We start from the raw sequence: 14,443 nt of genomic DNA on the forward strand, positions 1-14,443 counted from the left end.
GTTTCACGATATTAATCAGAAAACCTAGGATTTTATATATTGGCAGCTCTGCCGCAACTAAAACAAGAGGTTCATTTTTGAACAGAAGTGTTCGTTTGCCTTGGTAAGCTTGTAGTACTAAGATGTAGCGGATTGCGATCCGCTAGACTAGTACTGGCTCATGGGAAGAACGAGAGGTCGTTAATCTTAGCTTAGCTTTCTCTATGCATAGAGCTACGGCAGTCCCGCTGCACCGAGAACTCGTGAGAGTTTGAAGAGCCTCTTCGACAAGACTGCCAAGACGTCGTGGACGCTTATGATTAGAAGAATCATGATGCCCCGCGTCGTCTTGCGCCCCGCGCGTTCGGCAGTAGCCCGGCAAGACGGAGAATCATGAGCTAAGGTCAAGCTATGGCCCTGAGCTACTGTGGTCGTAGACTCACCCGTGTGAGAGATCACAAGGCTCGCTGGGGCGTCATAGATTATTGTGTCACAGGGCGACAATACGCACGAAGTCGGCAATGCGCCTTGAGTTTGGCAAACTTAAATCGAAGATGGCAATCTACACGTTCTTTCACCTCCTTGTGGATCCGCTGTAATCTAGACAACGAGAAAAATTTGCGGTGTCGCTGCACCCATCGCTCAAACAGGTCATCGTCATCTGCAGCTGTTTTACCAGTGGCGAGTACCACAGGAATCCCCTGCATCGCGGTTACAGGAGCGCTTGCGATTTAAGTACGAAGTCGAGTGCGGTACGTATCCACCGGGATTACTTGAGGAATTAAAAAGCGAGCTCGGAGATTTTTCGTTCGTCAAGCTCAGCTTGTGTGATGTCTGGCGAAACGACCACGTGGACACCCAACGAACGAGTGATCGCGTCCTTCGCTTCTGTAGCAGAATCCGCCGAGCCTAACATGTATTCCACTCGAGGGTTAAGGACCGAAGGTGGATGCGTGGGTATGAGAGCAGCTCTGCGGACAACATCCAGCTGCTACTTCTGTGCCTTGTCGAGGTTGTTGTTGTTGATACCACTTCCCCCGGAAGTCAAACAGTCATGGCAGCCGCAAAGTTCGAGCAGCGCTCACGTCGCACCGCTGGGGCACCTCGCCCTCTTCTTCCCACCTGGAAAAGAGTATCCGACTCAAAGTCGACGTCCTTCAAATCCTCGACGAGGTAATCCATTGGCCGTAGCGGGCGCGGTGCACGATGGGGAGTCAACATCGCGTCTATTTCCTCGTTCGTGCGATCCTGTCGCTGACAATGCGCTGCGCGGTACTCGGTTACCGAGAGCGTAGGCTGCGCTTCCCTTGCGACTCGGACGTACTGTCCGGAGTTGCACCGCGTGCAGCAGACGAAGAAGGGCTCTGCCCGCAGGCGCTCTCGGAACCAGCGAAGCTGGATATCTTTCGTGTGGTCGACATAGGGCTCGTCAAGCAGAGAATTTGTGACGAAGGTTCTAGTGATGTTATGACACGCGAGCCTCGAATGGGGCGGCAATTGAAAGTGAACTGTAGGTGTTCACAATTTTGATAAGGGAGAGTGTAACGGGGTCTTACGTGCTCTGGGAGGAAACGTGTGGGTCATTCAAGATGAAGTGATCACACAATGATGTTAATGACACAAGATGGTGTGACCACACAATAGCGTGGCTGCACTAACGCAACAAGTCAGTACGTAATTGGAACAGCCAACAGTTGTACATCTAATTAGATGTTACTATAGAAATTGGAAAACCTAAGATTTAAATAAAGGCGGCTTCGCCGAAAATAAAATCGAGAAGTACAGTTCACATTTTTAGACAGAAAAATTAATTATACTTTGGCTAAGGCCGTTGTTACTGTTGGAGTAAGTGGTTTGCGATTTTTTCGCTGCACTTGTTCTGGGTCTAAGTAAAGAACAAAGGTCACCAACCTTAACCAAGCTTCCTCTAAGCGAAAGAGCTATGGCAGCCTCGCTGCAGTCTGACACTGGTGCATCGAAAACTTAGTTCGAGCGCAAGTTATGACTAAGCGTGGTGTTATTGACAAAGAAAATGATCACTCGTTTAGCAAATGGATCTAGAATAAAGATGTCAAAGCAAGTCATTCGCTTGGCAATGACGTTTGAGGATTTTCGAGGTAAGGACGAGTTTATCTTACTAGACTCGATGATTAGTTTGCTATCATCCTAGGTATGCCGTGGTTGGAGCGTTATCAGCATGGTTGGATGAGTACAAAAATCGTCGTCAACAAGTCATACAGCGCTAACTCGAGCTGCATGACGACGAACGAAATGGTATAGGCACATGTATCTGTTGAAGAAGTCACAGATGTCCCAAGTGATAATGTGGTGTGCGATCACCCCTCATGTTCACAGGACAAGCCTTGAAGACGAAAGTAAAGACACCAGCTGGAGGTGGAGCAGTCAGACGCCAGAAAAAGACTGTCTCCTTTGCTATCGACATGGAAGTCATGGTCGATGGTAGTGTGAAGAATAGTGGGATCAGATGCAACCCATCCCAAGAGACGAATAAGATGGCTACCAGCAAGTCTTTCCGTCAAAAACTTTGCGTGCCCCCTGATCGAGATTTCGCAATTATGTGCGATTGTCGAAGAAATTATCGACGATGAAAAATCAATACTGCGGTTGTATTTGAAAAGAAGACACGGAAGGAAAGGTTTGATGAGCAGTCGTGGGACGATCTAAGCTGGACTTGTCAAGGAATATGCTGATATATTCCCAGACAAGGTGCCGGATGAATTGCCATCTGACATAAGCATTCGTCATGATAAATTTATACTTCCTGGTACGAAGTATTGTGTCACACGGCAGTGACCGTTGCCAAAAAAAAAACAAGTCGTTGCAATTCACGACTTCTTTGCGCAGCGACAAAAGGCACGTCGTGTGCGTGGAGTAAGTCTCCGCATTGAAGTCTTACATACTATGGGAGGAAAGTCACAGGTGATTGGCGCATTGTTCCCGCTTTTAATAAATTAAACGATGCGACCATGCCTGCATAGCCTCCGGTTTCACACAAGGATATGATTCTTAATGGAATGGTTGATAAAAATATATTTAGTGCGATCGATCTGAGAGATGGCTCCAATCAGATACGAAAGCGCGTAAATGATTCACCACAAACTGCAGTCAGTACCCCCAGTGGTATGGTGCGGGGATAATTAATGATGCCACAAAGTTTGACGAACGTCTGGCGAAGACGACACGCTTAAGTGTTGCTGCTCTCCCGCGAATTCCATCAGAATGGTCACGAATCTTCTTCGTCCATCGAGAAAGTCAACGAATTATTTTGACGATATATTCGTTCATAGTAAGTTAGGAGTCTGATGTCGATGTTCATCTTGATCATCTTCGTCAAATCTTTCAAACTATTTAGATGATAAACTCTATGCTCATCTGAAAATTGCATATTCTTTGCACCAGAGATCCACGTTCTCGGCTGCTTTGCGGGCAACAATGGCGCTCATGTAGATCCGGAGAAACTCTAAGCTATCGATGATTTGCCTGTACCAAGCAATGTGAAACAGCTGAGACAATGGTTGGGCTTGGCCAACTATTTACACGTGCAACTGTACAGCGTTGGTGCAACCACTAACGACTCTTTTCGAAACGAACGTTGATTGGGAATAGTCAAAAGATTACCAGGCGGTATTTGCCGAAGTGAAGAAGAGTTTAAAAGAAGATCCTGTACTTGCGATTGCAAAGCACGATAAGTCTTTTTATGAGCAAGTGATTATGCCATCAGTCGTGCATTGATGCAACACGATGATACGATGATGAAGATCGTGTGCGAGTGGTTTCGTGGCCGCGGGACGGAAATATCCAGTTCATGACAAAGAGCATCAAGCAATGAAGTATGTTTTGGTCAAGTTCCGTGTGTACTTGCTTTGAGAGGAGCGCTTTTGTGATTTATATAGATCATGCCCCATTGCACACGGCAGCAAAGCCTCCTCATTTATCACAAAAACTGACTCGATGGTTCTCTTTCTTTGCGGAGTACAACTTTGTTGTACACTACAAGCCAGGCAAGACGAAGATCTTAGCCGATGCGCTGTATGACACCCGGACTCTGGTCTCATATATATCCAGCAATGAAGTATTCTTTGGTCAAATTCGGTGTGCACTTGGTTGGAGAGGCGCGCTTTGAGATCCATACAGATCATGCCTCACTCCGTACGGCAGTGAAGACTCCTCATTTATCGCAAAGAATGGCGATGGTATTTTGTCTTTGCGGAGTACAACTTTGTTGTACACTACAAGCCAGGCAAGACGAACATCTTAGCCGATGCGCCGTCAAGACGTCCGGACTATGATCCAAAGTCCAGGAGCGAAGACATGCATGAGTCATGTCGACAATGTAAAGATGTTCAGATGATCAGGTGCGAGCTACGACTTCAGTGTGCGAATAGATCGTCAAAGGGTACGAGTCTGATTAGACATGTCAGGACTTGTTGAGGTGTTTAACCGACCCTTCCGAAAAAGCATTGCAAGGTCTTCCGTCTCGCACAAGTTCGCGTGCTCACCGTTTTGAAGTAAACGACGGATACAGCAAGAGTTGTTGTTCCAAAAATGACGAAAATTTGCGTCATTATCGCTTATATGAGTACCATGACTGGCCATCCTGGACGCGAGAAAACGTTTCTCAGTCTTTCCCAGGGTAACTATTGGTCATACATGTATAAGTGGGTGTTTTGCCAGAGAGTGAAACCATCGGTTTTCACACAGGCCCCACATTGGCAGTGCTAACCGATAGCTGGAAGTCTGTGAGCTTTAACTTTATATTCGGAATTTTGCGCGACACACAAGTACGCAGTGGCATCCTTCCTTTACTGCTCTTCTTTTCTCTTCTCGGCCGATTCTGGAAGACGGTTCATCTTGCGCCTGTTTCGGACAGGATCTCTGTCGAGAAGACAGCTAAGATTATTGAGAACGTTATTTTCCGTCGCCATGGCCTTCTTGGTGAGATCGTATCTGACCGTTACACCAGTTTTACGTCGAAATTATGGCGTACAGTGTTTGGACTTTTGGGCACCATATTGTCCATGTCAACAGCGGCACACCTTGAAACGGACGGTCAAACAGAGCGTGTGAATCAAATTATGGAGGACGTACTACGTAAACTTTGCTACGTCGTTCAAGGAGTGGAGTGAATTTCTCCATCTTGCAGAGTTTTCGTTGAACAACTCCACGCATGTCTCGGCATGTCATTCGCCGTTGTATGTGAACAATGGTATCCAATCTATAGTGCCTGCTTCCATAATAGGCGAGGTCTCTACCTTATGTGGGTGGGAATTATGGCTATAGAGCCACAGTCAGACTCAAAGTGCTGTCACAGAATTTGAAGAAAATTTTGGCTCAATTAGACATTTGACGACATGACAAGTCGTGAAGAACAGCACGTCAATGACTTTATTGTGAAGAGACAAGCCGTTGTTCGGTTTGTTCGAGATGCAATTTCGAAATCTCAGGACCTACAAAAAGAGTAAGCGGATATGAGAGGAAGGAAGAACAAGAAGGTATTTAAGGTCAATGATCTTGTACTACTTAGCACGACAAATCGCCTCAGCATGCAGTGTTTAACTTGGGAAGCAGTGGGACTTCACCAAGATTCATTGGACCGATCAAGGTGATAACATGCAACGTTTACTTTAGCCGTCCCTACACGCTTGCGCCTACATCATACATTTTATGTGGGTGGGCTAAAGTCGTATCTTCCGAGTGGATTAGTCGATCCTACTCTACCTTTGGTAGATGATCGAGCTGATGATGAAGTTTTATCATTTGCTGAAGAGGCATGCTCTGCTCTCGAGGTAATGCGTGATGAGTACCATTCTCGCCTTCAAGCGTTGGAATCAGCCAAGGAGCAATCTTTCGATGTCTTTCAATGCCTGTACCCCGAGAAGAGTCTCCAGGGTAAAGTGTTGGTTACTCTTTGTAGACGGTGTTTATGAGCCATCTCACGTTTTCGTTCTTTCGGAGGTAAACAAGTTTAACTTTGAGCCTGTTGAAACCGTAGCTAAAAACAGGAATCCGATTCCTAATATTGGACGGGATTGTCAGTCAGAACGTCGAGATTCGAGTTCTGCTCTGCAACAATGTTCGAATGGGTCTAGTAGCATCTTCAAGCGTCAAGCAGCGCTGTTTCAATGCATCAATCAATTTGCCCACGATGAGCCCTCTTCCACCTCCGTAGACGCGCCATCGTTTTCACGTTCAGCCCCACGTCGCTATTCAAACTCTCGTGGACAGCGTCGTTGGGTGGTTGAGACGATTGTCGATCGCGAGGATCGTCATCGTGGAAAGAAGCAGTTTAACCATCAACGCTTCTACAGAGTTCGGTGGTGCGGGATTCCATTGGGCTCAGACCCGTGCAAATCTTTCCAGGCATTAGAGTCTGAGGTCCCCGATGTGGTTCGCAGCAACATAAATCGTTGATCCAACGCCAACAAAAGAAACGATTCATGCAGAACCTCTTGTCTCCATTTCGGTTGAGAATGGAACAAATAGTTCTGGAACTGTTCTTTGCCTAAACGGCAAAGAACGCTCTTTTATGATGGCTTGTTCATTGGATCGCTTCATTGTTGATCGAAAAGTGAACTGCTCCAAAAAGATCTGCAAAAGTATCAAGGTATTTTTACCTTTAAGGAGGGGATGATGCAATGGGCTACACAAAGCCATTACATGAATGTACTAAATGTACAATTTATGTACCTTCTGTATGCATTGTGGGAATCAGTAAAAGAAGATTACAGTATGGTGTTCCCAAATGCATACGTGATTTTATATATGAAGCCACAAACATTTTGTGTGATACAAAATGCCGGTTCCTACCTGGGGATTAGTACTGGTGACGAGACTGACGTGTCTCTGTCCTTAGGAGTGGGTGGCGTAAGCCAGTCCCTTCTACTGGATAATTTTTTACGAAAGCTTGAACTTGCAACTAAATTTAAATGTGTTATGGTTCCTAGCTACATGCAAAACACCCCAAGGGCTTCTAGAATTATTACTAATAAATCTTTGAGGTTCTGATTAATATATCAAGGGTGTACTGAGCTTAAACCTCAGCTTCAAGTGATACAATGCAAATTTGCCTCAAAAGGCTTTCGTCGTTCTTCTTCCGTCCAAATCAAGACTATCCTTCTCCCTTCCAGTCAAGTCGGGACTATCCTTCTCCCTCCACGTCGGGAATCGCTTCATCGTCGCACAAGCGTGTGTATTGTGGTTGAGGGACTGTTTGTGAACAGCGCCCTTTTACACTATTGTAACCAATTGGCTTTTAGCCTTCCTAACCTGATAAGCGATCCTATTTCTGATGTAACAGGATATATAACCATACAGTTAAAGTCAGACACACGAAGTATGTGATCCACACAACATGTGTTATGGGACCTACACCATTACACTTATCTCCTCTTTTAAGTACATTAACGGCTCGCTAGAAGTGAGCGCAGTGAAGCGTGTAAACATTTTTAACTTCTACTCAATAAGTGCGTGTAGTCGGACGGGAAATTCCCATGATAGTGAGGGTTATACTCAAGATTACAGTATAGGCCTGTTTACAGGGAAAATTTCGTTGAGAGTCGCATCTATTAGAAGACCCTTCATCAATGTTAAGTGTTACTGCAATGGGGCTGCCGTAGCTCTTTGGTTAGAGGAAGTTACGCTAAGATCACAGACCTTATGTTCTATACCGGAACCGGTATGAGGGTAGCGGATCGCAGTCCGCTAACTCCAAGAGAGCCCACAACCTTAACCCAAGGAAGTGCACTCTTCCGTTCAAAGTGTAAGCTGTATTTTTTGTCTTATTTGCGACAGAGCCGCCTAGATCCAAATCTATAGTTTCTCCTGATTAAATAGTATAACCTCAATTTAAATGCATAACTACTGGCAGCCCCGCCACGAAGTTTTTTTTGTTAAGGTGTAGCCGCACCATTGTGGATCACACCATCTTTTGTGACTAACCCCTTCATACCAGGGTTCGTGTAACACCGTTACAGTTACCAGCTCCGAAGGAGGTCTGCCTCCAAAGCTCTGAGATCGCAAGCTTGATGCGCTTTTGCTCCATCTGGTGCATGGCCGTATTTATGGTCATCTCGTCCTTTTCCCCCGAAGAGATTTTACACCATAACCCCAGAGAGCTAGACGCTTAGCATCAGCAGCATTACAGTGAGTGCCGTAACAAGTGATTGAGGTCTTGCTGGAGTTGTCTAACAGCGCTTCGTTTCTAAATAACGCATTAACGCATTTATTTCATCACCGTATCCAGACCTAGGGCCGTTAATCCTACTACGCCTTGCAAAGACAAAAGCTTATTAAGATTAACTAGTTGTCATGACGACAGAGAGCCAAACAGCACGTCCCCCATCCTCACCGAAAATCTAGTTTTCTGTTAACTCGGTCATCGGATTGATATTCATACTATCAAGTGCAATCGGTAGCCGTTCACTATGTACAGAGGTTTATTTGACTCGAAGATTTTGCGCCCACAACGCAAAGAGGTTGAGTTCGTACGCTTCATCCAGAATTGGAGCCGAGCGCCTCTCGAATACTGTGCTCTGATTAATTTCAAGGTGACTTATAAATAGTATATGTCTTAAATGTACTGCATTACGTGAGGCATACAACTTTTTTTACGAAGTACGAATCTACTTAACCTCCGAATACGATACAAATATATTTTTTTTTGCAAAAAGCTATGTAGTAAACCCTAAAAAAGGTGACCTCGAGAAAAATCACCAACATTGATCAAAAAATTGGGAGAGGCGACGTACTGAGACAAAGAGAGGTTTTATATCTGGAAAAAGGGGGACAATACACTGTGCCTCACACGCACACAGCCACGGAACCGTCGAGACTAGCGAGATAGTTCGACACGATGATGAACCGGGCCAAGTTGCTGCAACGCGCGGCTAAGGTTGTTGCTACACATTTGTTAGAATTAGTGCGCTATGCGCTTTGATGTTGCTCGTTTGGCCCCCCACTGTCATGATTAGAAATTGACTTACTTTATTCTATTGCAGATGGGTGCTGGTGCTTTGTTGGGCGGCTCAGTGGTCACAGGGGTCACTGCCTTAAGCAGTGACCAGATCGAAGCGCTGCATTACGGATTTGATCACCAGAGCCCGCTGTCTTCGTTTGACTATGCCAGTGTACGTCGTGGGTACCAGGTGTATCGCGAAGTTTGCGCATCCTGTCACAGTTTAGATCGTATTTGCTTTCGCAATCTGGTTGGAGTCACTCACACCGAAGAGGAGGTCAAAGCCATTGCGGCTGATATAGATGTTGTTGATGGCCCGAACGATGAGGGTGAGATGTTTGAGCGCCCCGGTAAGCTTTCAGACCCGCTCCCACGACCGTACCCAAACGACGAGGCTGCAGCCGCAGCCAATAATGGCGCTATACCTCCTGATCTTTCGCTGATAGTGAAATCTCGCCATGCTGGTGTCGATTATTTGTTCGCGCTGTTGACTGGCTATGTTGACCCTCCCGAGGGCACGGAGCTGCTACCAGGTCTTTACTATAATCCGTATTTTGGCGGTGGCGCGATCGCTATGGAGCGCCAGTTACAAGATGGCCAGATTGAGTATGAAGACAAGACGTTATGCACCACTTCTCAAATGGCTAAGGACGTGTCAGTTTTCCTTGCGTGGGCTTCTGAGCCTGAGCACGACGTGCGGAAGAAGCAGGGCATGCAGACGACTATTGCTCTGCTGACACTGTGTGCTTTGACTGGCTACTACAAGCGTCTGAAATGGGCGCCACTAAAGACTCGAAAAATTACCTACACTAAGTAAGGCTAGATGCGAGGCTAACTCTTACTCATGCTAGGAGAAAAAAATAGAGTAGTCAGATGCCAATTTGGTTGCTACTCCTTTGTAAAAATGAGCTGTGTTCTGTGTTCTGTGTGCCTGAGTTATGAGTTATTAGAAATGATATCGTGGGAACCACACGGCAGATTTTGAATTCGATGATGGTGAGTTGCCGACTAAATTGATTTTTCTTGGTGATTGCCAAGATGCAGAAAACAACTTCGGAAACGACGAGCTTGGAAGCGGCGATATAGAATAGAGGCCGCTCTCCGGCGCATCAAAGCTTCAATCGGCAGAAATCCATCAAAACATCGCTGGCTTATTAATACTGCATATACGGAGCCCTTCTGGGTGAGTCCATAGTCAAGGCTTAAATGTCATACTTGCAGCTCCCAAGAAATGTTGATTAACGTGGGCAACATGGGTCTCAAAATGAACTGCTATATCTTGTTGGCGAATCGGTGCTGAGGCTATGCAGCTGGGGCTTGATGAACCAAAAGATAAAACCTGAAGCTGTAGTGCTGTACATGATAAAGCAGTCATCACGTCGCGTGCATTGTGACAGCGAAAAGTTATACGAATCCGCAAGATTGCGTCAGCCAATTCGTTCTCAATAGCGAGGAATATAACTGACTTAATTATCGTCTGAAAAGTTCTTATCAAACACGACCATTATAAGTACGATTGAATGGCTGGCCAATAATGTATAAAGTAAAATCAACAGAACAAATGGGAAAGGCCGCTAAAGTCATTCGTGTCGGCTTGGATGCGCCGCACCAGGTGAGCGATGGTTCTTTCTTCATGATGTTTGATATTCTTTGACGCGTCTGACCCTGCAAAAAATACAAAAGCCCGATGTAGGCAGCAAGAGCAGCTACAGCTTCGTGGATCAATCCAAAAGTAAAGTAAAGATTAAACTTCAGCGCTTGACGGAAGATAGTATTATCTTTGATCTTATCGGCATCGACGCTGCTATCGCCAATGCCCTGCGTCGTATTTTATTGGCCGAGGTTCCCACTATGGCCATCGAGCATGTGTACATCTGGAACAACTCGTCTATTATCCAGGATGAGGTGCTCGCCCACCGACTTGGCCTCGTACCTCTCAATGTGGATCCGCGTGAGTTCCAGGGATTTTCAGACAATGAAGAGGCCGAGGCTACGGACGAAAACACTATCGTCTTTAAGCTCGACGTAACGTGCAAGTTCGACCCTGAACATCCAAAAGATCCAACCAAGGCAATTTTCTCTTCTGGTACGCGTGTTTTTATTCAATGTTGCACATCGTCTGGTGACAATTATTTTTCATATGCATAGTATACTCGCGCGATCTCGAGTGGGTGCCGCAAGGAAACCAGGAGGAGCGATTTGGCTTGATTCGACCCGTACATGATGATATTCTGATTGCAAAATTGAGACCTGGTCAGAGCTTAGCACTGGAGGCACACTGTCGCAAAGGCATTGGAAAGGATCATGCTAAATTTTCGCCCGTTGCCACTGCGTCATATCGGTTGATGCCGAAGGTGGAGCTATCAGAGAAAATTGAGGGCGCGGACGCTGTGAGCTTGATGGAAAATTGTCCGGTAAATTTGTTCGACATTGAAGATGTGGGAGGCGTTCAAAGTATTGTTGTGAAAGATCAACGCGCCTGCACAATGTGCCGAAACTGTATTCGTGAGCCTGGCTGGGACAAAAAGATTCGCTTAGGACGTCAAGCTGACCACTTTATCTTTAGTATCGAGTCTGTTGGAATGATCAAGCCAGAGGAGCTTCTGCTAGAGGCCCTAAACGTGCTCGTAAACAAATGCAACATTGCACTAGATTCGTTTACACAGGTTGATGAGGATGAAGAAGTTGAGGAAGATCAGGAAGAGGAGATCAATATACTCACAAGCTAGAAATCCCATCAGAACCAACTTGCTTTGTTATGATTTTAAAACATCTGAATGTAGCTTAGAAGTCGTACAGTTCTCCAAATCCTTGATTAGGTCTCCACTAGCTTGCCTGATTAAGGAAAAACGATGATGCACGGATGCCGACAAAAACAATGGTAATCTTGGTTAATTCCCAAAGCGCCAGTTTTATTTGTTTGGTGCTGTCGACTTGCGGTTTCTTCTTCTTGAGCATGAACATCGTTGTGTCTGATTGAGTGGTGAAAGATGCAATACCAAATTTAGCACCAGCTAGAACCGGTACTATAGCGGCTGTAGTTTTTAATACCAAGATAAAATGAACACTAAGTACGATTGCATGCTTGCATTGGTTTTCATAAAGCATCAAGGAAACATGGCAAGTCACTCTACTCTGGCTAGGACTTTATGATAGGCTAACATGTACACCTTTACTTGTAGTCTGCTCTATTTAATCTCCAAGGACTTCTAACCGTCATTTTGCTTTTCATTTGCACTTGCACCTACATCAAGATGAAGTTTCCCACGCTTTTCGATCGGGGCCAGATGCCAGGCAAGCACGAAGGTTTGGGTGGTTTGTGTTGGAAGGCTTCACGTATTGGGGAACGAAAGAGTCCATATGTGGCTGGTGCGCTTGTTTTGATGGCCGTACATACTCTGTTTTTTACCTAGGAAGGATGCACGGGGTCTTCATGACCAATCCGCTTAAATTGAACGTCCGATTATAAAGTGGAAACGGCGTGAATTACTTCAAGCTGCAAAAATAAACGTAAAAGCTCAATGAAAATATGTGCAAAATGACAAGAGAAAGATTCTTCCATTTCTTTCGTTGCATAGCTTAACCTGCATTTATAGGCTTCTATGCATCGCTTAGGATGAATGTATTCTAAAAGCAGTTTGCACCGCGAATGGCGGTTTTCTCAGCACCATTAAGTACGGGAAAGACCTGCTTAAGCCTCTGAAACTATATTTCCGAACAATCGAAACCGTACCCGTATGAACAAGATCGCAGCTAATGCTTCTTCGGGGCAGCACCACCACTCGTGCCCATGCCCATGACCGTCTTGAACGTGTCATAAATCCACCACTGCGCGCCCGTCAGCGTACCAATCATGATGATGCGCGTTCCCAGACCTTTGGTAGCCAAGTTAACCAAGCCAGCTTCGCTAGCAATCTGGCCAAATCCCTTTCCTTTATTCTCAGCCTTACCCATCAGCGACACAACTGAGTCGGCTGGGTGAGACACAATGGCGCAAATGACACCAGCCAGATAACCGGAAGCAAAAGTAACACCAAGCTGCGTGCTTTTCGGGTAAGAGCTCTTCGGCTCCGTGAAGACGTAGGTGTAGAAAGCTTCCACCACCTTCTCAAAGAAAAAGAATTTAGCCATCGTGTATGGGATCTGACGGGACCACAATGGAACCAACGATCCAAATGGAAAGCGAGTTTCGGCTGAGTTAGCCTTCATCGCAGTTACAGCAGCTCCAAATTCCACTGGAAAAGTTCCCGCGGGTGAAGTCTGAACCTTTACCTTGACCATCTCCATAGGGCACAAGGCCATATCGGCGAAAAATTCAGCCGAGGCTGATCCGGCCAAATAAATGGCTCCTCGATACTTGTAAGCATTTTCTTCACCGGCAATACTGCTGTAAAAATCTTTAAAAAACTCGTAAAAGCCGAACTTGCACATTCCTTGGGCAGAATATCCAATGGCGGTAGGAGCCCATCCCTTAAACAAAGCGCCAGCACCCTCCTCAGACGCAATGGTCTTAAGACCCGGCATTAGACCGCTATATTTGGCGGAATTTACTTGCATGTTACACTTAACGACATCAAGTGGGGTGATGCCCGTGTGCGTAAGTCCACAAGAGAGTATACCACCAATCATGCACTTGCCGTAATACGCATTGTCGTGGATGGGATCGTGCGAGAGACGCGCATTCCACTTCACAGCCGAGGTGGCCAAGATTGAGGTGCAGCGCGTCTTGGATGCTGCGGACGAAGGAGCAGCGGGGTTAAGTGACGCGATGGTTGGGAAGAAGGCGCTCATGACAAAATCTAATCAGGTTCTGACGGGTGGTTAGACTGAGGCTCCGGCTACTGAAAATAGTAATCTATTTTGATACGTGCAGAATAAAAGTAATTCTGCTCTTATTCATGGATTGTACATAATCTGGCAAAAAAATCAACGTTCTTTGCTATTGCAACCAGGTCGCCATGCACTTCGCTCAGAGACAGTTTTGACTAATAGAGTTCGCGTGAACAGACACACAGAAGCTGGGTTTGTACGTTCCAATCAGGAGCGAATCCAAGAGACTTTCACGAAACTAGTTATCAAGTTTGCTTCAGCTCATATTATTAGATTTAGAATGTATGCTTTTCACAATCTCTAACTGTAGCTAGCAGCCTAGGTGCACCACGTATCCTAGCGGACTTCACGAATGCCAAGTACTTCGACATATATTTTTAAATTCACGATTTCCACCAAATGTGTATCTTAATTTTTGTACAATTCGAAAATGGAATTGTATCTGATAAAATTGTAATAAAAGTAACTATGGTAGCGGACATCTTAACTCTACAACTGTCTCAATTGGTTATTGCAGGTTTAGGAGGCCGCGCAAGTATTTTTTTTATTTTTTTCGTGATTTTTTTCAATCAAGATCATCTAAACAGATTGCGGTATAGTCTGGTGGCCTTTGTAACGACGTACTGCATATTCTATTTGACGCTGTGTCAAGTACTGTCC

General features: G+C 45.6%; 4 protein-coding genes across 4 annotated transcripts; 3 read left to right on the plus strand and 1 right to left on the minus strand.

Annotated features, from left to right (window-relative positions):
* Positions 1–8,851: 8,851 nt before the first annotated feature.
* On the plus strand, positions 8,852–9,770 carry PHALS_01331 (ubiquinol-cytochrome c reductase cytochrome c1 subunit; the record flags this gene model as incomplete). Its single annotated transcript, XM_024715707.1, has 2 exons — positions 8,852–8,890; positions 8,997–9,770. 2 exons carry the CDS (start codon positions 8,852–8,854, stop codon positions 9,768–9,770), a joined length of 813 nt encoding a protein of 270 aa, XP_024581378.1.
* Positions 9,771–10,514: 744 nt separating this feature from the next.
* Positions 10,515–11,682, plus strand: PHALS_01332 (dna-directed rna polymerase i and iii subunit; the record flags this gene model as incomplete). The annotated part of the gene is made up of 3 exons (XM_024715708.1): positions 10,515–10,565; positions 10,637–11,039; positions 11,102–11,682. The coding sequence occupies 3 exons, from the start codon at positions 10,515–10,517 to the stop codon at positions 11,680–11,682; spliced, it is 1,035 nt and encodes a 344-aa protein (XP_024581379.1).
* A 331-nt stretch (positions 11,683–12,013) lies between these two features.
* PHALS_01333 (Uncharacterized conserved protein) lies at positions 12,014–12,366 on the plus strand (the record flags this gene model as incomplete). Its single annotated transcript, XM_024715709.1, has 2 exons — positions 12,014–12,073; positions 12,136–12,366. The coding sequence occupies 2 exons, from the start codon at positions 12,014–12,016 to the stop codon at positions 12,364–12,366; spliced, it is 291 nt and encodes a 96-aa protein (XP_024581380.1).
* A 340-nt stretch (positions 12,367–12,706) lies between these two features.
* PHALS_01334 (mitochondrial carrier family) lies at positions 12,707–13,744 on the minus strand (the record flags this gene model as incomplete). Its single annotated transcript, XM_024715710.1, has 1 exon — positions 12,707–13,744. One exon carries the CDS (start codon positions 13,742–13,744, stop codon positions 12,707–12,709), a length of 1,038 nt encoding a protein of 345 aa, XP_024581381.1.
* Positions 13,745–14,443: the final 699 nt, after the last annotated feature.

This window comes from Plasmopara halstedii (assembly GCF_900000015.1).
Source record: "Plasmopara halstedii genome assembly, contig: Scaffold_1343, whole genome shotgun sequence".
Lineage (NCBI taxonomy): Eukaryota > Oomycota > Peronosporomycetes > Peronosporales > Peronosporaceae > Plasmopara > Plasmopara halstedii.